Genomic DNA, 27,541 nt, shown 5'->3' on the forward strand with positions numbered 1-27,541 from the left:
AATGGAAGAGAAACTTATAAATAGATTGACCTCATAGAGGCCTTCAGCTTGGATTAGTTTTCCAGGCTGAAGCATGCTGTATTGTATTTTACATTAACTGCTTCTCTTTTTTCAGATTTTTTTTTAAAAGAGGAGATTAAGTTGTTTTGCCCCTTCACTCACACTCGCACACAAATTTTAAACAAGATGATGGGGTCCTACTTAATTCCTTCTGTCTCTTGTCACCATACTCTTCCTTTGCAGCATTGGGCTCTCCAGAGGTACCACACCAATCAGCAGCCGCGGCTTTTGTGGAAGCATCAGGCCAGGCCATAGCATGGACGCTTACGAGTGTGGGTTCAGATACTTTGGGCTCTACTGGCAGCCTTGCTCAGAAGAAGCGTCAGCAGCAGAACAAGCATAAGACCCAGAGCTCCAACGTGGTGCACCGTTCACCACGAGCCCTCTTCTGTCTACATTTGAACAATCCCATCCGCAGAGCTGCTATCAGCATAGTAGAGTGGAAGTATCCTAAATTTGCAAATTAGCAAAAAGAAGAAAGGAGGGTGGGAGAAGAAATTCCTGTTTGATACCTTAACTTGAATGTCTTCCAGACCTTTTGACATCCTCATCCTTATGACAATCTTTGCCAATTGTGTGGCCTTAGGAGTCTATATTCCCTTTCCAGAGGATGATTCCAATGTCTCCAACCACAATTTGGTGAGTGCCTTTCCTCAAGTTATGAGTGGAAAGAAAGTAGATGTATGAGCAGTGAGAAGTGTGCGTGAACTTAATGAATGAAACATGGACTTTGCATGTCAGACTGAAGATCTGAGTTCCTTTACAAGGGTTTAAAGTGTAGAATTGAGAAGTGCCTCTGGAAGGCTTCTGGAGCCTGAAAAATTGCTGCTAAGCAGACAGGACTGTGTTAGAGGGATCCGTAGACACCAAAAGACAGATTCCTGCGAATTTAAGAAGTTTGACTTTGACTTCTGCTTCCTGGTTCTAATGCTACTGTGTTAACTATAGTTTCTTCCCAAAAATCCTGCATAACAGTCGTTTCACTCCTTTCTTAATGGTTCCATCTTTACCTCCTGATTTCTGCCCAAGGCAATACCTTAATACTAATTAAAACTATTACCTCCTAATAGGCATTAATCTACCCATGTGACTCATGGCAGCTGAGGTGACGGTTTCCCCTCTCCACTGCCAAATCAGATCAAATTAAAATCTTAATTATGGTCATAGATTAGCATAAAAATACAATTTTTAAAACTAATATATAGTTTTAGTTACGCAAGTATCTAAAAAAGCAAGTTTTTGTATTTAATGTTTTTATCCCTTTTATAGTTTTTTAAAGATTCATTTTAGATGTTATCTTTTTACAATATAGTGATTTTTAAAATGTTTTTAACCTTGTGTATGTCATATTTTTAGTTTTTAAATTTGTATTTTTTTATGCTGGTCTATCAGTGTAATAAATATTTTTATTTGAGTTGACCCCACTGCACATACCACTCTGGGTCTGGTCACTCTGACCAAAAGCTTTCAAATGCAGCTGTTCATCTGCTAATTGCAGCTGGGGTTAAGACTAGAGTTGGAGTTCAACTTCCTTGGAATAAATCCCAAATAATCCATTGACAGAAACTGGAGGTCGTGATTGCTTGTTTCTCTGAGGTAAAATTCAGAAACACCTGTAAGGTCACGCACAATCCAATTTCCTAATCAGTTTATTGTATGTGTGTGTGTGTGTGTGACTTAAGCATGTAAAGTTGTGCAATTGATACAACATTTGGTGAAAGGAGAGGTATTTCATAAATTATGATGTCAAGGCAGAGTTGGTTTTAACCATTTAATTGCTAGTAAGTGAAAAGTGAGCATTAGTTGGTACAGAAAGCTGTGCTGAGACTACATTCTTTTTTCCAGCACTTGGAAGAAGTAGGATGGAAAAAGAATATGGAAAGAATAGGCAGCGTTCTGTGCTGCAGACCTATGCTTCTTTTTTGCTGTGTGTTATGCTTCCCTAATTTTGGATGCTAGGATCTGGGCAATTTTTGCAAGGTGTGCTTCTGTGTGTACAGATGTCCAGCATGCTGCGCTTCTGTCATTTGTGCCTCCAGTATATGCCTCTATTCTTTCCTAGCAGGTTCTGTAAAACACTCATGGTGGTGTTGAGCTGAAATAGTGTTAATCCAGATAAATCCTTGTCATTTTTCCCTGACTGGAATTTCCAGTCCTTTTTAGTGTGGGTTTCCTGGAACTTACAATTTGGATCTTATAAATGGATTTCTTAGGGATGGCTCTGATTTTGGACTATTTGTCAACACACTTGTTTTCAAAATACAGAATGAAAGTATAACTTGGTGTTCCTGCTGCTATTCCTCCCAATTCTACAGGAACAAGTGGAATATATTTTTCTCATCATCTTCACAGTGGAAACTTTCCTCAAGATCCTTGCCTATGGTCTGGTCATGCATCCTAGCGCCTATATTCGCAATGGCTGGAATCTTCTTGATTTTGTCATTGTTGTAGTGGGGTAAGTATTTAAAAAAAATATTTATTTTAGTTCGGTATATGTGTTGACTCACAGTGGTCTGATTCTTCAATATAATTTCCAAGTGAATCATCTGTTAATATAAAAGAAAGAAAAATCTATGGATACATTAAAAAAACCCTATCTTTAGCTTAAGTGGAAAGAGATACAGTAGGCAGTGCAAGCAAGGATGTACCATAGAACAGAAAGTAAAATCCTGCCCTGAACGACTTCTTGTGACTAAAAGAGTTGCAGAGGAAAATTTGTTTGTTATCCGAGTATTATAATTGGAAAAATGCAGCTATCGTAATTTTTCCTCCTATTATATTTTCAGAGTAAAACAAGAGGCAATGGAGCTGTCTGAATTTTTCTTCTGATGAGGGCAGAAACAGAGTGGCTTTAATTTAAATAGTATAATGGCTTTAATTTAAAAAGAAGGTGTCTCCATCACTTTGTATGAATTACTTGTAATACTGAAATTAGGTTTATGTATGAGCATAAACCTTAACACTACATAAACACCATATTCCTTACCTCTTGAAACTGAGGTGACACGTATATTTATTTATTTATTTATTTATTAGTCCAATTTATATGCTGCCCTTCTCCGTAGACTCAGGGCGGCTTACAATACATTATAGCAAATAGCCTGCATACTTTTTTTGTATATACCTGCTTATTAGGGCTTTCACCCCCCGCAAGCGGTGTTGTTCTATACAAAGTTGGCTTATTGCCCCACAATCCGGGTCCTCAATTTTCCTACCTCGAAAGGATGGAAGGCTGAGTCAACCTTGAGCCTGGTGAAATTCGAACTTGCACTAATTGCTAGCATTTAACAGCACTTTAGTCGGCTGCACCACCGAGGATATATATTTTGTATACATCTTGTTTAACAGACTCTGAAGCAGATTGTTGGACTGTATTAATTTTTTAAAAACTTTGGCATAGACCAGGAAAAGCAAATAGTTTGGAACTATGAATACCAAATTAAAATAAAAAGGGTCATTTAGGATTGTCATTTTGGCATTAGGTTTATAGAACATTTTTAAAGGGTGGGAGAAAGTAGAACTGGAAAAATTTACAGAAGCTTCACTGTGAAATTCTTCACTGACTGGAGGCAGGGTCCCACATCAAACTGTATGTACATCATGACCGGCTGTAAGCTGGGGGCATATACCAATCCAGTATCCATTTTTTTTCATGTCAACGGTGCTGCACTTCAATGATTCATTGGCATCTGAATATAGATCTTTTTAACAATCATATTCTATTGTGTTTTTTATAATCTAGGCAAAATGTTTATATTGCAAGTCCATGTATGATATGCCATATGCTAAATAAATTAATACAGTGGTTTGTCAAACATTTCTAACACTCAATTGTTTAGATGATAGTAGAATCATTTAAAAATGATTTGATTCTGAAGAAATACACCTACTCTTAAACTAATTTTCCCCTACTTGAAATGTCTCCAAAATGTGGCCTTAGCTCCCAAAATTTTTTAGTGAGCAAAGCCATTGGTAAGAATTCTGGAATTTAAAGTTAACAGATCTTGAGTTACCTAGGTGGAAGATATCGTTTGTACAAGGTATCCTGGTGATTTCAGAATGCTGGTGAAAGGAAACTTGGTCCATCATCCTGAAATCAATCTTCCCCTGTGTTGTCTTGTCCTTTGTTTTCCCTATAGTCTCTTCAGTGTCATTCTGGAACAAGTCTCTCACAAGCCTGGGGAGGCCCATCACATGAGTGGGAAGCCAGGTGGCTTTGATGTCAAAGCCCTGCGAGCTTTTCGGGTCCTGCGACCTCTGCGTCTGGTCTCTGGTGTCCCTAGTAAGCATCTCCTGTACTCATGCTTCTCAGATATATGCCTATGAGGGAAAGGCTGAATAGAAAAAACATGTCTCTTAGTATGCACTTATATGTTGTGATGCCAAACTCTGCTGACATGCTGACTGTCTCTTATATGACTGCACATTATGAACTTAATTATATATGATTGTTTTATTGCTGCTGGTTGCACAATGGCCATACTATACTCTTTGTTACCAGTATATCTTATTAAGCACAGAGGCTGTTACTTCTGTTACCACTGTTATCCCAAAGATGCTTTTTCAAGAGGCAACTGGACTTGATGTCATGTTTTCCAACTCATTTGTTATTGTTCTAGAATACAATTTAAGATCACGTTCCAGCTCATATTAATTCTTCTGTACTGCATCGGAGATACTGAATCACATAAAACTAGACACGTATAGGACTATGTGTAGGTTTATATGCTGGTGCATTGCACAGCCTGAAGTGCTCTTCACTTAATCATTGCTGTTTTTGATGCAAACTGTGTACTTCCTGTTCAGGGCCACATGACACTATTACTTTGCCATTCTGACTCTACACTGTATCCTATTATTAGTGGTGCATAGCACACTGTTATGTTTGCTATTCTCTGCATCACTACATGATAAATTCTAATGAACTACCTTGATGATGATGATATATATGAAGTTTAATTAGGTGATCTAAAAACAATTGACTTCCATGTTTTCCACAAATCTGTTTTGTGCTAGGGCAGTATTTCCCAACAGTGGCAACTTTACCATGGGTGGATTTTAACGGAGGAATTCTGGGAGTTGAGTTCCACCCATCTTAAAGTTACCAAAGTTAGTAAACATTGTGCTGGGGGAAAAGAGAAATTTATTTATTTATTTATTTATTTATTTATTTATTTATTTATTTATTTATTGAATTTATATCCCGCCCTTCTCCCCAAAGGGACTCAGGGCGGTGAACAGCCGAAAATTAAAATAACATACAATATAAAAGTTAAGATAACTAAAAATAAATTAAATTAATCGGCCTCCCAATTTAAAACCCCAAGCTATACAATTAAAAAAAAATCTAACCCATAAAACCTATTAAGGCCAGGCCGGCTTGCTGAAATAAAAACGTCTTCAGGGCCTTACGGAAAGTGCGGAGATCCGGGATCAGCCATATTCTGGGAGGTAGCTCGTTCCAGAGGGCGGGCGCTCCCACAGAGAAGGCTCTCCCCCTGGGGGCCACCAGCCGACATTGCTTGACCGACGGCACCCTGAGGAGGCCCCCTCTGTGAGAGCGTATTGGCCGGTGGGAGGTTATCGGTAGCAGAAGGCGGTCTCGTAAATACCCTGGCCCTAAGCCATGGAGCACTTTAAAGGTGAGAACCAACACCTTGAAGCGCACCCGGAAGACCACCGGGAGTCAGTGCAGCTCGTGCAGGAGAGGTGTTATATGGGAGCGCCATGTCGCTCCCGTAATCACCTGCGCGGCTGCATTCTGGACCAGTTGGAGCCTCCAGGTGCTCCTCAAGGGGAGCCCCATGTAGAGAGCGTTGCAGTAGCTCTTTCAGCACTGTATTCCTGAGATGGGTCAGTTGAAATTGTACTCTTCATGTGGAAGAAGTTCTTGTGCTCTGAAAAGCTGAAGTTGTATCCTAAACATTTCTGTCTCATAGGTCTGCATATTGTCTTGAATTCTATCATGAAAGCCATGGTGCCCCTTCTGCACATAGCACTACTAGTTCTTTTTGTCATCATCATCTATGCCATCATTGGTTTGGAGCTCTTCATTGGTCGCATGCATAAGACCTGCTTCATCATTGATTCAGGTCAGGTATAATTCACCAAGTATAGCACAAGTCTGTCAGATCTATATTTTAAAAACTCCAGATTATATAAAATGATAGCAAAAATGTGGTTTTCAGAATACCCTTCATTGCATCCTGTGGTAATCTGTATTTTTACTGCCCAGTAGCCCTAGCCAAGACTTCTCCACTTCCAAAAACAACACAGTTGAAAGTTAGTTCTGTTCAAATATGAAATAACTGGAGGAAACAGTTCTGCTTCATCCTTGTAGAATAGGGTACAGTATGCAAGTTTTGGTTGGAAAGTAATCATTTTGAAGATTATGAAAGATTTCTGTAATACATCTTTTCCTACTGGTTTAAATAATTTTCCACTTTGATTGAAAGATCTTTTTAAGATAAGTCATTCAGCCTAATCATGTGCCTAGATTTAAAAAGCGGTATGCTAATATGTTTTTATGTTGGATTTAACAAAATTACAGAAATTGTAAGTTAATTTTATTCATGTGCCTACTTTGGGGTGGTCTAGGGCTAAAGGTATGACAGGGAGAGTTATAAGAAATTTTAGCATACTTTGGAAGTTGATTCAGCTCAGCAATAAATCTGTTAGATGATCCTGTTTCTGTCATCACTGTGATTCATCTTCTACTTGTTGCAGATCTGGAGGCTGAGGAAGACCCATCACCTTGTGCTTTTTCTGGACACGGTCGGGAATGCACAGTAAACAATAGCGAATGTCGTGGCAGGTGGGATGGACCCAATGGTGGAATCACCAATTTTGACAACTTCTTTTTTGCCATGCTTACTGTCTTCCAATGCATTACCATGGAAGGTTGGACTGATGTTCTGTACTGGGTAAGTTGTGTCCTTCTGGCAAAGAAACAGAAAGCTCCTCTGTTCATACTTCCTTGTAGTAATTCATACAATTCAGCCTCTCTTGATGTATGATTCCTTAAGTATTTGTATTTTGTTTGATTATTCCAGATGCAAGATGCAGTGGGTCATGAACTACCGTGGGTTTATTTTGTCAGCCTTGTCATCTTTGGCTCTTTCTTTGTGCTTAATCTGGTTTTGGGTGTGTTAAGTGGGTAAGTCAGATTTGGAACATTGGACATGTGACCAGAATGTGTTCATCTTCCTTGATAGAGAAAAAAAGCATGTAAACTAAGGTTTTCACATCTGCTTAAATTACGCAAACAATTTTTTCACATTTGTGCCTCGTTTGCTTAATTTATCCTACTTTTGTTAAATATGAATCAAGGGCAAAGAACTGCAGTAAGCAATGTCTGGATCTCTTGTCTTTTGAAATCTTTTTCAGATTTCAGCAAATATGGCTTACACATTTTCAAGTCTAGCCCTGGGAGCTAGAATGTGATTCTGTGTACTTTTGCATTTTTAGAACAGTCTTCTTTCTCATTAGAAAAACCCTAAAGGATCTAGAATAAAAAGGAAAAACAGTAGAAAAAATAAGTAACAGGTAACGTCCCATGTTCTCATTGTCTAATTAAACATGAGACACATGAAGGAAGAGGTCAGGAAAAATAATTGGACTACAGCTAGGACATTTCAATTATAAAACAGGTTCAGGAAACAAGATCTAAGTTAATATTCTGCACATAATAGCTAGCTGCATCAAAGGCAAGGAGAGCCTTTATAGAAATTTTCAGATGTTGTCCAGCCAACTAATTTGACCTCTTCCATCCAAAGGGAATTCTCTAAGGAACGAGAGAAGGCAAAAGCCCGGGGAGACTTCCAAAAGCTACGAGAAAAACAACAGATGGAGGAAGATTTGAAGGGCTATCTGGATTGGATCATGCAAGCAGAAGACATTGAGCCCGATGAAGAAAAAGATGAGACAAGTGAAAAGCATACTTGTAAGAGCTTTCAGGACCATTCCTTCCAAGCTCTCTCCCTTGTTTGCCAGGGATTGTTCTTTGCTGTCCTAGAGATGGTTTAGTTAACAGCCTGGATGTTACCATCTGTAACAGCTCTGTATGAGGGGGATTAGAGAGGAATCAATCCAAGCCACAGCAATGCAAGATTAGCGGAAAAACCAACTAAACTGCCAGCTTGAAAAGGAATTCTGATTGAAATGAGGAAGTCAGGGGACTCCAGTGTGAATGTGTTAGGATACATAGCTGAAATCTTCATTTACTTACTTATTTTGAGGGCTTTTGTGCTGCTTCGGTTGTGTGAATGTACAGTAAACAGCATACAGCAAGTTAACTGTGAGTGGAGCATGCCATCTTAGTTACAGGAATAGAGTTAGTGGAGAATAGGGCAAACCAGGCTGATAGCTTGGTGGTTTCCATTCCTTCATATTGCATCTATTGTTTCTTTCTCACCCTCATGGCCATTTGGTTGCAGTAAGAGACACTGTGTTGTGCTCTTCCGTTTTGCAGAGCTCAGAACTGGCCAATTTGTGGCAGCTTTAATTTCCTGTAGCTATAATTTGTAGCCTGAGAAAATGGCATTCAATTCCAAGAATCCATCTCCTGGTGCTAATTAATTCACTGGAGCTGTATCAGCTGCTTTGGGTTCATTGAACAAGTGTTGAGAGCAGTGGAGAGAAATGAAGGTTACCTTCTTCATTCAGCCCATCAGCTTACATAGTTTCAGGGATCTTGGTCCTTCCTTTTGTTCAGATTACTTCCAAAAATGAAAGCAAATATGTTGTATAGTGGTCCCACAATAGAGAGAAATCACTAAAGTTACTCACTCACTTTTTACAGGGCATTTAGAAAACATTTTTAATAATATGGAAATATTTTTCTTAACAACAAACAGACAATAGTATAGTTTTCCCAAGCATAGTTTTTTTCAGTGCTACTTACTGTGTCTTTTTAAGGAGAGATTGTTTTTTAAAAATATTTTAAAATGACAAAAAGCACAAATACATTTTTAAAAATACATAACAAGTGCTTAGAAATAGATGAAAAATACAACAAAAAATAAGATACAGACTACTGTAATTCATTGTTAGAACAAATTACAATTCTATATATAATTTTCTAATAAAAAATATTCAACATACGCACACACAAATTATATATATATATATATATATATATATATATATATATATATATATATATATACACACACCTATAATGATAATGCTTTTTAACTTACTGTATAGGTATAGATGAGTTCCATATTTCCTTATATGTATTCATACAATGTCTTCGTTTATAGGCAATCCACTCATAAGTATGGTAGCAAGTAAGCATTGAGTGGAAAGATAGTGATTTCAACTTTTGCAGCAACACCGTTCTGTGTACCCAGAAACAAATTCCTAATTATCTTCTAGATTGGCACCATCCTTAGCTTTTTAAAATTGTGCTAAAATATTTTTACCTACATTATGCCTATGCGTTTTTGTGTGTGCACAGATGAGTTGACAATGAAATAAATTATTCAGCAAATTCCAAAAGAAGAACAGCACAGGGCCTTTCTTCTTTAAGTAATAAAATATGTTTTATTACATTTAATCAAAAGTTGATTAAATATGTAATAAAATTTTTAAATGGCACAGTTAAGCAACATGCTCCTCCCATTTTATATTATACTAATCGGTATGTATGGAATCTAGAGGAATAGACACAAAACAAATGGAATCATAGAGTTGAAAGGGACTTTAAATGTTATCCAGACTTATGGTCATGGGGGATTTCAACCTGCCGTCCGTGGGTGAGACGTCTGAGGTGGCTCGGGAGTTCATGGCTTCCATGACGGCTATGGATCTGACCCAACTAATTCATGGCCCTACGCACATGGGGGGAAACACACTGGACCTGATTTTTGTCTCTGGACAGTGGCTGAGTGATCTCGAGATAGGGGACATAGTCATCGAGCCCTTGTCATGGTCGGATCACTCTCTCCTTTGCCTTGACCTTCGAACCGCTGCACCCCGCCGCAGGGAGGCGGAACTGATGAGATGGTACCGCCCCAGGCGCCTGATGGAACCCGATAGGTTCCAGATGGAGCTTGGGCCAATTCCTGAGGTTCTGGCTCACGCCTCGACTGGAGACCTAGTGGCCGCCTGGGATAGGGCGGCTGCTGGAGCTCTGGATCAAGTCGTGCTTTTGCGGCCTCTGACCCGGCGCCGATCTCACCTGGCTCCTTGGTTTACTGAGGAGCTGAGGGAGATGAAGCGCCGGAAAAGACGCCTAGAGAGTAGTTGGAGGGCCAGTCGTACTGAATCTGACCGGACACTGGTAAGATCTCATATTAAGAATTACCTAGTGGCAATAAAAGCAGCAAAATGCACTTATCTTGCTGCTCTTATTGCATCATCAGATAACCGCCCGGCCGCCCTGTTTAGGGTGACCCGCTCCCTGCTCCACCAGGAAGTGAGGGAGGACCCCTTGGAGGGAAGAGCCGAGGATTTTGTTCAGTATCTGTATGACAAAATCACTCAGATTCGGGAAGATCTGGACTCCAACTGGGTAGATCCAGCGGGGATGACGGGGGCAGGTCCTGAGAATGTTATCTGGGATGAGTTTGATTCTGTGACCCCTGAGGACGTGGACAGGATTCTGGGTAGACTGAATGCGACCACATGTTTGTTGGACCCGTGCCCCTCCTGGTTAGTGCTGGCTTCCCGGGAGGTGACGCGAGGCTGGCTCCAGGGGATTATAAATGCTTCATTGGGCGAGGGTGTCTTTCCCGCCGCCTTGAAAGAGGCGGTGGTGAGACCTCTCCTCAAGAAGCCTTCCCTGGACCCGGCAACATTGGCTAACTATCGTCCAGTCTCCAACCTTCGCTTTGTGGCGAAGGTTGTTGAGAGTGTGGTTGCACGACAGCTTCCCCAGTACCTGGATGAAACGACGTATCTAGATCCGTTCCAGTCGGGTTTCAGGCCTGGGTACAGCACGGAAACGGCATTGGTCGCGTTGGTGGATGATCTCTGGAGGGCTCGGGACAGAGGCTGTTCCTCTGTCCTGGTCCTATTAGATCTCTCAGCGGCTTTTGATACCATCGACCATGGTATCATGCTGCACCGATTGGAAGAGTTGGGGGTGGGAGGCACCGTATTATGGTGGTTCTCCTCCTTTCTCTATGACCGGTCGCAGTCTGTGTTGACAGGGGGGCAGAGGTCGACCCCGAGGCCCCTTGTATGTGGGGTGCCACAAGGATCGGTCCTCTCGCCCCTTCTGTTCAACATTTATGTGAAGCTGCTGGGCGAGATCATCCGTGGTTTCGGGGTGGAGTACCATCAGTACGCTGACGACACCCAGCTGTACATCTCCACCCCAGACCACTCCAACGATGCCCTTGAAGTGATGTCCCGGTGCCTGGAGGCCGTACGGATCTGGATGGGGAGGAACAGGCTCAGGCTCAACCCATCCAAGACCGAGTGGCTGTGGTTTCCGACGTCCCGATATAGTCAGCTGGTGCCATCGCTGACTATTGGGGGCGAAGCATTGGCCCCCACGGAGAGGGTTCGCAACTTGGGTGTCCTCCTGGATTCACGGCTGTCTTTAGAAGAGCACTTGACGGCCGTGACCGGGAGGATTTTTCATCAGGTCCGCCTGATTCGCCAGTTGCGTCCCTTTCTGGATCGGGACTCGTTACGCACGGTCACTCATGCCCTCGTCACCTCCCGTCTGGACTATTGTAACGCTCTCTACATGGGGCTCCCCTTGAGGAGCACTCGGAGGCTCCAACTGGCGCAGAGTATGGCCGCGCGGGTGGTGATGGGAGCGACGTGGCGCTCCCATGTACGCCTCTCCTGCGCGAGCTGCACTGGTTCCCGGTGGTCTTCCGAGTTCGCTTCAAGGTTTTGGTTATCACCTTCAGAGCGCTCCATGGCTTAGGACCTGGTTATTTACGGGACCGCCTGCTACCACCAATAGCCTCCCACCGGCCAGTACGCTCCCATAGAGAGGGGCTCCTCCGGGTGCCGTCGGCCAAACAATGTCGACTGGCGGCCCCCAGGGGGAGAGCCTTCTCTGTGGGGGCACCTACGATCTGGAACGAGCTCCCCCCGGAGATACGGAGGATTCCGGATCTGCGTACCTTCCGTCGCGCGCTTAAGACGTTCTTATTCCATCAAGCTGGCCTGACCTAAACCTTTCTTCTTTTAAATGGAATTTTAAATTTGGTTTTAAATTATTGGGGTTTTAAAATGGTTCAGCCAAATTTATTTAATTAGTTTTATCTCTATTTTAAATTTTGTATCTATATGTTTTATTTTATGGCTGTTCACCGCCCTGAGTCCTTCGGGAGTAGGGCAGTATACAAATTTAATAAAATGAAATGAAAAATGAAATCTAGTCAAAGCCCTTCTTAGATCAGGATCCAAATTCATTCTCTGTTTGAAGACCTCAGTTATCACTACCCAAATGGGAAGAGACTTTGGGTAATGATAGCTGCTTCTAGTCTTGAGACTCCAAGCTCTTTAGTTCTAATGGCTTGGAAAGAAATGGACAAGGCGTTTGTAAGGAGGGTTCACCACATTTCCTTTCTGTCATCTGCCTCTCATCGTTTATTGTTCTCCATCCATTCCCATCCACTTTGTTCCTAAATAATTCCCTTTCCTATTTATCCCTCCCTTCATGTTTTTCCAATCTTTCTCTCTCATCTGTGCCTTCTTTGTGGAAGACGTTACTGTGGCCAACCTGATGGAAAAGAAGAGGAAGAAGAAATGGTTCAGGCATAGAAGTCATTCCTCCGACAGCCACAGTAATTTTCAATGTTTTCTTACTCCTTTGTGTATATGCTTAGTTTTCTTTAAGGGCTAAGCGGAGAAAGCTGTAGATACTATGTTTCCACCTCATTCCTCATCTGTGCTTCATTCTATAGAATGAAGTCTCTTGATTTCACAAGCCTATTTGGTAATTATGCCGAGGAGTACTATTTTTAATTTCTTTGCTTTTGGTTGATTATTAGATTTTTCTTACTGTATGCCCTTATGGCAATTCCTTATCCAAGTGTTTTTCTCTCCAAGTGAATTTTCCTATCTATTTTCATTTGCCACAATGCGTCTTTCCTCTCCCTATGGCATAATTGCAGCAATAGGATACCCTTTGCCAGTTTCCAGGTCTGCTGGCCAAACAGGATCCATGATTAATAGGAGGACGATATCACAGTTCCTGGTTCAATCTGCAGTATCGCATTTAAGAAACTCTGGCTCATCCAGTCTTCACAGCAGTTGTGATCTATTATTTATAAAGTTTCTGATTACATTTTTTAATTCAAAAGGTAATAGAGGAACAGATAAAGGGATAAAAAGGGTTTTGACTCTTTAAATAATTAAAACTAGTATGTATGTACTGTATTTCCATTGCAGTAATAAAATTGTAAAAGCTGATGAAACTGAATTATGCCCAACAGCCAAAGAATGCATTACAGGTAATCCTCTACTTATATCCATTCATTTAATGCCCAAAGTTACAACGACACTGAAAAGTGACTTACAGCCAGTCTTCGCATTTATGACTATCACAGCATCCCATAGTTACGGGATCAGAATTCGGGCACTTGACAGCCAGCATGTATTTGAGAAGATTGCAATGTTCCCAGAGTCATGGGATCACCATTTGTGATATTCCCATCAAGTCAATGGAGGAAGCTGGATTTGCTTAACAACCTCACGATGATAGTGATTCGTTTAACAACCATGGCACAAGTTGTAAAATTGGGCACGGCTCCCCTAGCAATGCTTTCGTTAGCACTGGAAAGTCTGATCCCAATTGTGGTCATATGTCGAGGACTACCTGTATTAAGCATATAGATATTATAGTTGCAATCATTCCTAAATATCTGGAAAATATTATGTAATTTGAAAGAGAATTTAAGCTGATTGTTTATGTTGTCTTGAAAATTTGCAATTTTTTAAAAATCTGAAAAATCTTTCATAGGAGGGCAGTGTATTTACTGTCTCCCTTTCTTCTGCATATCATAAAGGTATCAAACTGATGGTCTGAGGAAGAGTCAATCCTATGGTTTCAATGGTGGCACCTGTTTTTTTGAACAGAAATACTGCAGGAAGAACTTGGGGTTGTTCCAAAAAAATAATAATAATAATAATCTGATTTTCTCTCCCCAGCCAGTCTTCCTGCCAGCGAAAGTACCTCGGTCAACACGGAGAACGTTGAAGATGAAGAGCACCTTCAGAGCCACTGCTATGATGTGTGTTTGTGAGTTTGCCTGACCACAGAGAGGAGGGCTGCAGAACAATGCTAATTATTAGTGTTCTACAGGCCAAGTTAACTCTTCTAGGAAGCTAATGGGGAATCCAAAAGGTTGCCTCCTGTTGCTTCCTGCCCCCCTATTTGAGTATCTTCTCTGCTAGGGTAAGAGTTTTTGGGATTAGTTCCTGGCATTTCCTATTGAAAGGATCTCAGAGTGATGGACTGAGAAAGCAAAGTCCCTAATCTGTTTTCAGTCTTCTATTGTCGGACCAAGTCCACCTAAGTCCTTCAGGGATGCTCTAAATGTTAAGATCAAGTGTTTAGATTCCACTCTAGTCCAAAATAAGACAAGCAACCAACATTTAAAACACGGGTGTCCAACCTTGGCAACTTGAAGACTTGAAGACTTCAACTCCCAGAATTCACTATCTAGCTGGCTGGGGAATTCTGGGTGTTGACATCCTTAAAGTTGCCTAGCTTGGACACAACCTGATTTAGAAGATGTTTCTTTAAGTGACAGATTGTTTGGCTTTATATCTAGTAACTGATCAGATTTTAATTTCTGATTTTAGTTTTAAACTGATTTTAGTTTTTACTATTTTTAATATTCTTGCCTGCCTTGAAGAAATTCTCCAGCAAATGCTATTTTCTCCTAAGCTTGCATCTCATGTCTCTGATTAAATCCTGCCTCAATAAGCACTTCTTACTGCAGACTGAACTCTTCCCTCTATTAACTAATAGACTAGTTAAGCAAATTTGCTGAGCAAATGGACATGCTGAATATACGGCCTCCTTGCTGAAGCTTACTTGTGAAAAATCCCTGTCCAAAGTTGCTATCTTAGAGGTGTCACTTTGTTTTGTTTGTCTCTATTTTTTAAATAGCATGCTGACCTCTAAAAAAGTAACCTCCTTATATGATAATGGGAAAAAATTAAGTCTCTATTCATGGCATTAGAATGTCTATGTCAGGGGTGGGCAATTGTGGCTCTTTTACAACCTGTGGACTTCAACTCCCAGAATTCCTGAGACAGCTTGGCAGGAACTCCCAGGAATTCTGGGAGTTGAAGTCCACGGGTTGTAAAAGAGCCACAATTGCCACCCCTGGTCTATGTCAGACTGCATTTTTCTATGTGCAGGCCAAAGGTCAGCAATCTCTTTAAATAGGGAGGGGAGACAAGGCAGCAACTTATCCTACTGGATAGATGGCAACCTGCAGAAGACCTTTCACTCATTCCACTGAAAGAAGTAGGCTCAAATGTTCAGCCTTTTGTGGAAGACTCTGGGTTGGAGAAGGAAAGGAGAAGCAAAATGAAATGTTTTACCATATAGAGATCTTAGGCTCCTATTGCCATCTATACTTTGCCATCCAAAATGTGCAGCTGAAAATCACCATTCTGCTAGCAAATTTTAGGGATCTCAAACAGATGATGGAGGGGCAGCATGTGGCCATGGACTGCCACCCCTATGGGATGAGAGCCCATTTTTACAAAATGGTTCTTGATTCTGTATTTAGAAAAGATGTTCTAGGGTATATTAATGATGATTTGTGGAATTTCATTTTGAACCATTTCCATAGCATCCCAGATAGATTTGTAACTTCTCTTTGGGTCTTTTAGCTTTAGCTGAAGAATTCATTTTGAGTTTTTACTAAATTTCTATTTTTTCACAGACGAAAGCTTTCCAAGACCAAATTTGGGTGAGTATAACAACAGCCTAGTTTTCCATTCTTGCCATGACCCCTAGGCTATTCAATAATTTCTGTTCTTCCTTTTGTGCCCCAGCCGCCATGTACAGCGCATCAACCGACTTTTTCGGAAGAAGTGTCGTTTGGCTGTCAAATCTGTCTCTTTCTACTGGATGGTCCTGCTCCTTGTGTTTCTGAATACCCTCACCATTGCTTCTGAACATTACAGGCAGCCTTATTGGCTCACCCAAATCCAAGGTGGGACTATAAGACATATTTAATAGAGATAGCCTTAAACAAGTGAGACTTGTCTAGAGCATTAGGGCTGCCTTGGATAGCCATACGAGAAATGAATTTTTCAACATGGGGCCGAGAAGCAGGAACTCATTGTTTTGAATTTAGTTTGAGACACAATTGATTGGAGGGAGGAATACCTGTAGCAGGTTACACATATTCTATCCCCAATTAGAGATATAAACTGCAGATTTCCATCCTCCTCCTTCTTTTAAACAATTTTAGTACCATGTTTCCCCGAAAATAGAACCCTGTCTTATATTTTTTTGAACTCTGAAATAAGCATTTGGCCTTATTGCCATGTGCTCAAAAGCCTGATTGGGCTTATTATCAGGGGATATCTTATTTTGGGGGAAACAGGGTATTAGTTATAGAGTTTATTTATTTATTTGTAACATTTATATAGCCACCCATCTTGAACTAAAGTTTGGGTGGCTCACAACCAAAATATAAAGCAACATCTGTGTAAAATAAAAAATATTAAAACCAAAACAAAACAAAGCCTATAGCTAAACTTTCATAAGCAGCCCACAATAAATTCATATTCTCAATCTCACCCTATCCCAGTGCTGGGGGGAAAGCCAACTTTTAAGCATTTTTTGGAAGGCTGAATGAATGGGCCTGCTAGCTTCGGGGGAATGATGTTTCATAGGGCAGTGGCTGCCACAGAAAAGGCATGCTTCCTAGATTTCATAAGATGGCAACATTTAAAAGACAGGGACTAGGAGTGTGCCAGTCTAGTAGGACAGTCAAATGTCTTTAGGGAGAGGTGGTTCTGCAGATAACTTAGTTCTGCACCATATAGGGCTTTAAAGGTAATAACCAGTACCTTGAATTGCATCCTGAAAGAAACTGGGAACCAGTGCAGCTCATGCAACGGGGGCAAAAAGTGGATAAATATAGAGGCATCCATCACTGCTGCATTCTGGAGCACTTGCAACTTCTGGATGGTCTACAAGGGCAGCCACATGTACAATACATTGCAGTAATCCAAATGGGAAGTGACCAAGTCATAAGTGACCAGGAGCAAGCCTCCTGGTCCAGCAAAGGACTCAGTTGGCACACAAGACAAATTGGTGAAAAGGTCTCGCTAGTCACAGCTGCTACCCTCAAGCAGGTGCCATGAGTCCAGGACAGTCTCCAGATTGTGCACAGGTTCAGTTAGGGGAAGTCCCAGCCCATCTAGAGTTAAAGAAGGACTATCACCCAGGCCTCGAAGGCCAAAATCCCAAAATTCTAGGGTGTGGTTGCCCTGAACTTCTTTCCCCCTCCCCCTTCCAGCTCGGGATTGCACAATCTCTTGATCAAGTCTCCTTTTGGGAGCATTCTGGCAAAAATCTTCTCCCTCTGCTGCTACAGGTGCACATTTCCTCATAAGGTTCTAGGCTGGGGTGGCTGCTGTTGGGAATAAGAGGATGCACAAGCAGGGGCCAAGGCTGGTGTGATGCCCCAGCTGCCCCAAGCCTAGCACCGCAGTGCAAAGAACCAGCCATAGCCACCCTGTGCTCTGCCAGGGTGGCTGTGGCTAGTTCTTTGCACTGCAGTCCATAGGCTGTGTTAGCTGTTCTTTGCATTTTCTTGCACCTGCTGATAACGAGGTACATCCAGCCTAGCCCTTCACGAGGCAGCTGTTGGCCACATGAGGCCCACTTCTTGTAGTGCTGTGAGGAAACTTCTGCATGTGACCTGGAGAAAAGTAGGCCTTCTGTGGCAAGAAGCTGCCTCATGAAGGGCCATGTCAGACCTGTTTTGTCAGCAGCAGGAACAAGACAGTGAAGGTCAGCTAGGAGTAGTGGAGTGCAGCAGGCCAAAAGGGCAGAGATTGTGGAGAAAGGCAGTGGGGAGGGGATTGTTGAAGCACACCCTGCAGTTGTAAATACAGGTGAGCTGCCAAGGGTCCATATTTTGATCATGTGACGGTACACTCCAACAGCTGTAACTTTGAGAACTAAGTGTAAGTATATATATATATATATGTTCAGTGCTGCTGTAACTTCAAATAGTTATGTGAGGACTACCCATAATTTTTTATGTTTATGTTACTGCTCTTTAAATGGACAGAGGTGAAAACAAACAATATGGTACCTTATCTAGTGTATTGTGAGACTTCAGATGAAATATTACACAATAGGAACAAAGATTTGATTAGTCCTGTCCCAGAGAATATACTCTGTTGTGTTCCATATAGTGACTCTGTAATTTTATTATTTCTGCAGACTTTGTCAGAGCTTGTCCTTTAAAACATTTATTTTTGATGCTAGTATTTCTATCAAAAACGGTGCTAGATACAGCAACCTATTCTGCCCCATATCTTTTGTTGTTGCAGCTTATGCTAACAAAGTACTGTTGTCACTGTTCACCCTGGAGATGCTGCTGAAGATGTACAGCCTAGGCCTCCAAGCCTATTTTGTCAGCTTCTTCAATCGTTTTGACTGTTTTGTGGTATGCGGTGGGATTTTGGAGACTGTCCTGGTAGAATTCGAGATCATGCAAGCCCTTGGAATCTCTGTGCTCCGTTGTGTCCGCCTCCTGCGAATCTTCAAAGTAACCAGGTAAGGAAGTTGCCATTAGCCAGGAATAAAGCATTCACTTAGATTGCTCAGCTTAATAACATTTACTTATGGTATATATTGACATTCCCATAGGAGGAGATGATTTGAAGTGGTATTTGCTATTGCTGCTACTGCTGCTACTACTACTATTATTCCACCAGTTCCTTTATAGTTAAATGCAGCTGACAGATGATATACTATATGGGATTGTCTGGCTTTCTAGAGGATATGGAACTTGGAAACATGATATTTTTAAAGGGACCTTGAACCATCAGTGTCAAGTATTTCCTGTGTTTACAAAATAGGGTTTTTTATGTCTGTTGGTCTATAGCATGCAAGCTTAAGCACAAAGTATGTTGAATTCAGCCCCACTAAGTCTGAGACTTACTTTCAGGAAAACAAGTAGAGATTTTAGCCTGAGTCACTCTTTCTTGTAGAAAAAGATATCAAGATTTTTTAAAAAGATGCATAAAAAGGTAGATAATTTGGATCCGAAATAGGAAATATTTATGTAGAAAATAACGTGCCAATTTTTATGTAAAACTTAACAAGTGTTCAGTAATTCCCCTAAGAAAAAAATATTAAAAAATTAAAAGACCTAGGTTGCCAATATACAGTTCTTTGACAGCTGCTATACTGTAATTCTAGCTAGCAGAACTACTGTGCAGAAATAGTAAGAGATGTTGATAATTTAGTAATACATGGATAGCTAAACCTTTTCTTAGCTGCCTGACAGACAGGCAGTTTACAACACTGGACCTGTTTTGTTTCTGTGAATTCCCTATCACAGTGGTCCTCAAAAGCTATTCTATAATTCTGACGTAACTCTTGGCTTCTAAAGATGCTCCATGCTACTTAGCTTGCTTACTTTTCCATGACTTATCTTCTAGGCATTGGGCCTCACTGAGCAACCTTGTGGCTTCTTTGCTGAATTCCATGAAGTCCATTGCTTCCTTACTTCTACTGCTGTTCCTCTTCATTATCATCTTCTCCTTGCTAGGCATGCAACTCTTTGGTGGCAAATTTAACTTTGATGAGACTCAGACCAAACGCAGCACCTTTGACACTTTCCCCCAGGCCTTGCTCACTGTCTTCCAGGTAAAAGACTGCACATTATGCCAGTGGACTAGAACCTTTAGGAAGATGATTAAAGGCCAGTACCACCATATCTACGTGGCTTTCTAAGATGTTTTCAGTTACAGCTCTCACAGTCTCTTGCTATTGGCCCTGCTACCTGGTGCTTTTGAGAGTTGACATTCCCTATTCTGGCTTAGAGCCTGAATGATAAACTATTGCTCCTTAGACCCATGTATTTCCTGGAGTTAGTAAAAAACACTTTATTTGGTCCTAATTCTTAATGAAAAAATATATAAGATGTGATTCATATAATTAGTTTCTGGTACTTTGTGAATGAGTTCCAAGAAATAAATTCCAGGCACACGGCTGCTAGCAATCCTTGTCTCTAACTTTTAGGCTGGGAAAATATTATTCTTAAAGCTATTCAAGAATTAGTGCTATCTCAAGATTTGAGAAATGGCAATGGCTTTCAGGAAAATGGTTCCCTAGACTTATGAGTCATTTTAGGAGCAGCTTCAAATTTCTGTAATGTTTGAAGCCTAGCTCTTGAAAAAGGCTTAAGAGAATAGTCAAGGAAACAACATAGCATAGGTTACTGAAATATTGTAATCGATCTTAGGTACAAAAGTAAATACTCAGCATTGCATGTTAGAATTTTAATAGGTGTACATTTTGGATGGAGGGGTATACTGGTTTACACCTAGGTAAATCCATGAAGTTCTCTTTAAAACTATTATAATCCAATTGGCTTTTCCTTGATGTACTCCAAAACAGAAATTAAATCCCGTCAGAAGGAAAAAACCCCACTTGGAACATAAACATTTAAGAGCAAAATGTGTGGGGGTAGCTCTATTAACTCTGCTTACATAAAGTTATGTCGCTTCTATATACTCACCCAAGCTGCACCTGCCTTTGTCATCTCCGCTTTGAACCTGAAATGCGTAAAACTAAAGAAATTAGAGTTCTTGTTTCCTCTCATGCTTGGCAACATTAAATATAAAAAACTCCATTTTACTGCCAGAAGTAATTATTTGTCCTGACCTAATGGGTTTTAATATTATAAAGAAAGCAAAGCTGGTTATGCTTAAGGGAATAAATTGTTTTTCTGGATGTGACGATGTAATAAAGGTTTGTGGTATATACCCACCATTCAAATGTTAATGCATGGAAGAGCTAACAGACAGTTGCTAATAATCCAAGTGAACCAGGAGAGTACAGTATGTGACTGAAATAGCTCGGAATTACCTCCTGCCATTCACAACCATCTTTAAATTGTGAATTTATACCAAAGAGAACCAGGATTCCAAAATCCCTCCTTACTGGATCGAGACTAGTAATTTGTTCACTACAAGATTGTGAGAAGTTCTTCTTGGGGAGGGGTTATAGAATTATCTGATCTGCTGTTGATGTTTTCCCTGTCCAACTGTGAAATATAGATACTGACAGGAGAAGATTGGAATGCAGTGATGTATGATGGAATCATGGCCTACGGTGGCCCCTATTTTCCCGGCATGCTGGTCTGCATCTATTTCATTATTCTCTTTATTTGCGGCAACTGTATCCTTTGACCCTGCTGTTGGCAGTGATATTATTTGCATGTTAAGGCCAGGAGAATCATGAGAGGTTGCTCTAATGCTAATTAATTTATAAATTAGTTGCTATGTCAGTCTCACCCACCCTTAATTCTCTTTTGGAAGCAGATCAAAATGTTGATCACATACCTTTTAAGAGCCTATATTTCCGTTATAACAAAGGATGGCTACATAATAGCAATAGCAATAGCACTTAGACTTATATACCACTTCATAGTGCTTTTACAGCCCTCTCTAAGCGGTTTACAGAGTCAGCATATTGCCCCCAACAATCTGGGTCCTCATTTTACCCACCTTGGAAGGATGGAAAGCTGAGTCAACCTTGAGCCTGGTGAGATTTGAACTGCAGCTAGCAGTCAGCTGAAGTAGCCTGCAGTACTGCACTCTAACCACTGCGCCACCTCAGCTTTTAGGACTAATAAAATCCTAGGCTCAACTTTAATGGGCCTTGTGGCTTAAATGTTCAAGTCTTTTGTTAGCAATCAATTTAGTTCTTTGAAAGAGCAATGCATCTTTAATTTGTCAGTCCCTAATTGAAAAAGAAAGAGAAGAAGATATCAGAAGAAGACAACAGAAAGTTGGTGAAAGGAAAGTAGAGAATTGCCAGAGAGAACAGGTTCCCTGTGCACTACTGATTACAGTATGGTTTACCATTGTTATGCAGCCTTCAACAGTTACCCTTCAAGAAATGTGACCTTGAGAAAGAAATGTCCACCTTAACAGTCAGAGATTAGTTTCTAAATCAATCACTGTCATAGCCCAATATATACAATAAATCCAACACACCTTAAATACTAGCTATTGTCAGTCAACATTAGAAGAAAACCATTGCCTTTCTGGTCACAATTGTGAGTTTCTCAATTGCATAGTATAGTATAGCCTTTATTGTCATTGTACATTATATATACAATGAGATTGGTTGTATAAATGCGCCAAAGTGGCTACAATGTGACACAGAACACTAAACTACATAGGCTGTCTATTGTCAGAAAAATAACAGACAACCATACCTTTGGATCAGGGGTGGATTCTACTTACCTTTACTACCAGTTCACAGCAGGGCTGCGCGCAAGCTCTTCTGTGCAAGCGTTTTCATGATGTCAGGGTTGGTGGGCGGAGCCTCCCGCCGGTTTTACTACAGAACCGGGGCGACCCAGGGGCAACCCACCATTGCTTTGCATCTCTTGTGTTTATAGAAGGATAAAATTGCATTGGTAACACAGATGTGGGATTGTCAAACACTTTCTTCCATTTTTTCTTGGATTCCAGGAATTGTCTCTTTAAGTATAGATTTTCATTCAACAGAAAGAAAATTCAATATTCATTCATTGTCTTTCTAGTCCATAAAATGAGCAATCATGTTGACTTTTCCTGGTTGTAAGGCTGTAGAACCACAATAATTTTATAATCTACCCATAGAACTTCATCTGTGGGATAGATTAGGAATAAAATGAACGAACAAATGAATCAATACATAGCAATGCTGTCATTGCAAAGCACTTGATAGCCTTTTGATTGCCCCAAAAGATGCTTAGATTCACCTAGCAGAGCCGTTTTATACCAAATACTCACATCTACCTGCCCTGTGGAACATTCTCTGCCCTGAAGTCAGGTTAGCTCCATCCCTTGCTATTGTTTCAGAAGTCCCTCAGGGGAACCAAATGTCATTCTAAAATGGCTCTAGTATTGTGGTTGATATATTCACTCTATCTGTGCCTTTTGGTTGGAGTATTTTAATTTTCAATAATGTTTTAATTTTTAATAATGATTGTTTTATATTTTTATAATGATTGTTTTATATTTTTATAATGATTGTTTTATATTTTTATAATGATTGTTTTATATACTATATTTGTTGTTTTACTTGATTGTTGTATGCTGCCCAGCGTAATCTCTTGTGAGATGGGCAGCCATATAAATTTGATAAATAAAATAAATTTATGTAGATAATCTCTATTAAAGCCTCTTCCTTTCTCCCATGTGCACAGGAAGAGATAACTCTTCTAATGAATGAGTTCTTTATTTAAAAATGAGGTTTGCTTTGTGTTTCAAGATTGTGTTTCCACATATACAAAATGCATGCACATTATTAACCAATCAATCAAGTAAAACTCAGACGACTAACCTTTAGATCTTTAGTTGGGTTAAAAAACTGTTCTTCAAGTGTCTTCAGAGTGAATTAGTTCCTCTTATATCAGATTGTTTTCTCTAAACTTCTCACCTCAGATATCTTACTCAATGTCTTCTTGGCTATTGCAGTGGACAATCTTGCTGATGGGGATGATATTAATTCCTCCAAAGAAGAGAAGTGAGCATAGCCTAAGTGAAGGCAGGATGGGAAAGAAATTCAACTAGATAATAGCTGTTTGATTTGTAACTTTGTAAAATTGTTTGTTTTACTGCTATAAATCAGCTGTCCCCAACCTTTGTGGCTTGGCAGCCTGGCTGGGTAGGGTGGGGAGAGAGGAGAACTGGACTGCATGAGTGGTGGGCCAGCATGCACATGTGTGTACAACTTGACTTGCGCGAGCAGTGGGCCGGTGCATGCATGTGCATGTGTGGCAGCCCACCGCTTCCGCAAGTTGAGCTGCGTACATTGGCCCACCACTTGTGCGGCCTGGTTCCAAATAGGCTGCAGCCCAGTAGAGGCTTTGGCCCGGGGTTTGGAGACCCCTGCTATAAAACATCAAGCAAAGGCATTTATACTGCAGTAGGATTGTTTAAGTAAAAGTTTGGAATGTACAGTACTCCAATTTAAGAAGGCAATAAATACAAGAAGTATTTCATTAAATAGGGATTGAATATAGAAGAATACTGAGAAACTCAGATGGCAAATGCAAGATAAAGTCTAATGTCTTCCTTTCCTTTTTGTCCTCTAACATTCTTCCCACCGCTGCCTTTCTTGTTGTAATGCAGACAGGCACCAGCAGAGGGAGAACAGAACAAAGAGGAAGAGAAGAAAACTGTGAAGGTGGGGTCCAAACACACATGCATAAGTTTAGGTTCTGATCCAAGTTCCCTGGATAGCTATAGATATCAATAAGTGAAGTGTTTCACATTTTAATGTTTCCTTCCCAATATGATACCCTCCAGAGGTGTTGGACTTCAGGCAGCCTAGAAATTATAAAACAAGAGTCTTAACACATTTTCTGTTAGGCAAGGGTGTCAACTACATTTAGCTGGAAACAGCAGCATTGCAACAAATGCTTTCTCAGATTTTGTTAGTTTCCAAGTGGAGGGAATTCCATGATTATATACTCCTACTTCCAACAAATAGCACATAATGATGCGCCATTATAGTGCAAACACAAGAAAAATTTATCCCCACCTTTTTCCTGTCCAGCTCATTATTAATCCAAAAAAAAAATGTCTGTCTGTCTGTTTCTCTCTCTCTCTCGCTCTCTCTCTCCCCCACTCTCTCTCATTGTCACATGACTGTAAAAGATACACTTGAAATTATATAGAGTGAAATTCAGAATAAAATGAAATGAAAGATAAAAGAAGAAACTGAAAAACCAGTCCAAGTAGAGAAAAAATATATAAAGTAGCAACTTCCCTTTTTAAAAAACAATTTGAAAATTACATGTACAGATAAAGCTAATATAAACCATTTTATATAAGTACAACTTTAAAACCTCACTCCATTCTAGTTAGCAAAAATCTATTAAGGGTTGCTAGAAATAACAACCTGTCTATTATAAACTTTATCTAATACACCCAATTGAATTCCTTTCTTTTACATTTATATCTCATTTATATTATTAAACAAATCCTGCAAATGTCATCTTTCAAATCTAGTCAGGAAAAATCCAATAAAAATTACCAGAGATAGCATCATACCGTAACTATTATAACTTTAATCAGATAAATTTAAAATGCAGCAAATGAACTCTTTTACATAAAACTTGAATCTATAAACAAAGCATTAAAACATTATCCTTTAAACCTGGTGAAAGAAAATCCATTAAAAGTTTTCAAAAGTAGCAACCTATATATTTTAACTTTAGTCAAATAAACCAACTTCATATTCCTTCCCCTTGCTCTCTATAATCTTAATCTTTAGCCCCTTCATGTTTGGCCCAAACATTTGGTTTCTTTTCATTTTCTCTTTGTTTATTCTAACAAAATCACCGACAGACTTAACAAATCCCTTTTCTAAATCCAGTATAAAAAGATTATTCAAAACATTCTTCTGGTCTTTAAAAAGCCTTCAATCTTCAGAGTCTCATCATATTTTCTTCTGAATGCAAAGACATGAATAGTTTGTCATGAGAAGGATTCTTATAATAGATTTCCACATTTTATTTTTATTTTATTTATTTATTTTATTTTTGAATTTGTATACCGCCCTTCTCCCTAAGGACTCAGGGCGGTGTACAGCCACATAAAAACATAGACTACAAATATTAAAATACCATTAAAAGATATATATAAATTTGGCCCCATAATTAAAAACAGTAACAAACCAATTAAAACATTTAAAAAGTGTTAGGCCAGCCCGGCTTGCTAGAAAAAGAAAGTTTTAAGGGCACGGCGGAGGGCACCTAGGTCTTGGATTCTCCTTATTTCTGGGGGCAGCTGATTCCAGAGGGTAGGTGCCCCCACAGAGAAGGCCCTCCCCCTGGGGGTCACCAGCCTACATTGTTTGGCTGATGGCACCCCGAGGAGGCCCTCTCTATGGGAGCGCACAGGTCGATGGGAGGCCGTTGGTAGCAGCAGGCGGTCTCGAAGATAACTAGGTCCTATGCCATGGAGTGCTTTAAAGGTGATAACCAACACCTTGAAGCGCACCCGGAAGACCACTGGAAGCCAGTGCAGCTCACGCAGGAGAGGTGTTATATGGGAGCACCAGGTAGCTCCCGTGACCACCCGCGCGGCCGCATTCTGGACCAGTTGGAGCCTCCAGGTGCCCTTCAAGGGGAACCCCATGTAGAGAGCGTTGCAGTAGTCCAGGCGAGAGGTGACGAGGGCATGAATGACTGTGCACAGGGAATCCCGATCAAGAAAGGGCCGCAACTGGCGGATCAGGCGAACCTGACAAAAAGTCCCCCTGGCAACAGCTGTCAGATGTTCCTCCAAGGACAGTTGCGTATCCAGGAGGACTCCCAGATTGCGAGCCCTCTCCGAAGGGACCAAAGACTCGCCCCCGAAAGTCAGTGATGGAGTCAAATGACTATATCGGGATGTTGGGAACCACAGCCACTCAGTCTTGGAAGGGTTGAGCTTGAGCCTGTTTCTCCCCATCCAGATCCGCACAGCCTCCAGGCATCGGGACATCACTTCAAGGGCATCGTTGGGGTAGCCTGGGGTGGAGATCTACAGCTGGGTGACATCAGCGTACTGATGGTACTTCACCCCAAAGCCACGGATGATCTCACCCAGCATTTTCACATAAATGTTGAACAGAAGGGGCAAGAGGACCGACCCCTGAGGCACTCCACATATAAGAGGCCTCAAGGTCGATCTCTGCCCCCCCTGCCAACACGAACTGCGACCGGTCTGAGAGAAAGGAGGAGAACCACTGTAGCACGGTGCCCCCCATCCCCAACTCTTCCAACCAGTGCAGCATGATACCATGGTTGATGGTATCAAAAGCCACTGAGAGGTCTAACAGGGCCAGAACAGAGGAGTAACCCCTGTCCCGAGCCCTCCAGAGATCATTGACCAACGTGACCAATGCCATTTCCGTGCTGTGCCCAGGTCTGAAACCCGACTGGAATGGATCTAGATAAGACGCTTCCTCCAGGTACTGCGGAAACTGTCGCACAACCACACTCTCGACAACCTTCGCCACGAAGCGAAGGTTGGAGACAGGACGATAGTTGGCTAATACTGCCAGGTCCAGGCAGTATTAGCCAACAAAGCGTCACGATATACTCACTCAACGAGTGAGTACTCATTGAGTACTCACTCAACGAAGCGTTAATAATTCCCTGGAGCCAGCCTCGTGTAACCTCCTGGGAAGCCAGTACTAACCAGGAGGGACACGGATCCAGTAAACATGTGGCCGCACTAAGTCTCCCCAGAATCCTGTCCATGTCATCAGGGGTCACAGAGTCAAACTCTTCCCAGATAA

The 27,541-nt window shown here is 41.0% G+C and overlaps 1 protein-coding gene across 1 annotated transcript in view; it reads left to right on the forward strand.

Moving 5' to 3' along the window:
• The first annotated feature begins 244 nt into the window (after positions 1 to 244).
• CACNA1F (calcium voltage-gated channel subunit alpha1 F) overlaps positions 245 to 27,541 on the forward strand; it is a 70,289-nt gene continuing 42,992 nt past the window's right edge. The window contains exons 1-17 of the mRNA XM_087886562.1: positions 245 to 505; positions 594 to 699; positions 2,376 to 2,515; positions 4,200 to 4,342; positions 6,000 to 6,152; positions 6,787 to 6,983; positions 7,113 to 7,216; positions 7,836 to 8,002; positions 12,735 to 12,815; positions 14,182 to 14,272; positions 15,936 to 15,962; positions 16,048 to 16,208; positions 18,571 to 18,796; positions 19,687 to 19,894; positions 21,310 to 21,430; positions 23,692 to 23,773; positions 24,382 to 24,436. Coding sequence (XP_087742688.1) covers positions 616 to 699; positions 2,376 to 2,515; positions 4,200 to 4,342; positions 6,000 to 6,152; positions 6,787 to 6,983; positions 7,113 to 7,216; positions 7,836 to 8,002; positions 12,735 to 12,815; positions 14,182 to 14,272; positions 15,936 to 15,962; positions 16,048 to 16,208; positions 18,571 to 18,796; positions 19,687 to 19,894; positions 21,310 to 21,430; positions 23,692 to 23,773; positions 24,382 to 24,436 — 2,040 coding nt within the window. The 5' untranslated portion in view covers positions 245 to 505; positions 594 to 615. The remainder of the gene's footprint in view (positions 506 to 593; positions 700 to 2,375; positions 2,516 to 4,199; positions 4,343 to 5,999; positions 6,153 to 6,786; positions 6,984 to 7,112; positions 7,217 to 7,835; positions 8,003 to 12,734; positions 12,816 to 14,181; positions 14,273 to 15,935; positions 15,963 to 16,047; positions 16,209 to 18,570; positions 18,797 to 19,686; positions 19,895 to 21,309; positions 21,431 to 23,691; positions 23,774 to 24,381; positions 24,437 to 27,541) is intronic.

This window comes from Pantherophis guttatus, chromosome 2, assembly GCF_059756535.1.
Source record: "Pantherophis guttatus breed Tessera chromosome 2, ASM5975653v1, whole genome shotgun sequence".
In the NCBI taxonomy this organism is placed as follows: Eukaryota; Metazoa; Chordata; class Lepidosauria; order Squamata; family Colubridae; genus Pantherophis; species Pantherophis guttatus.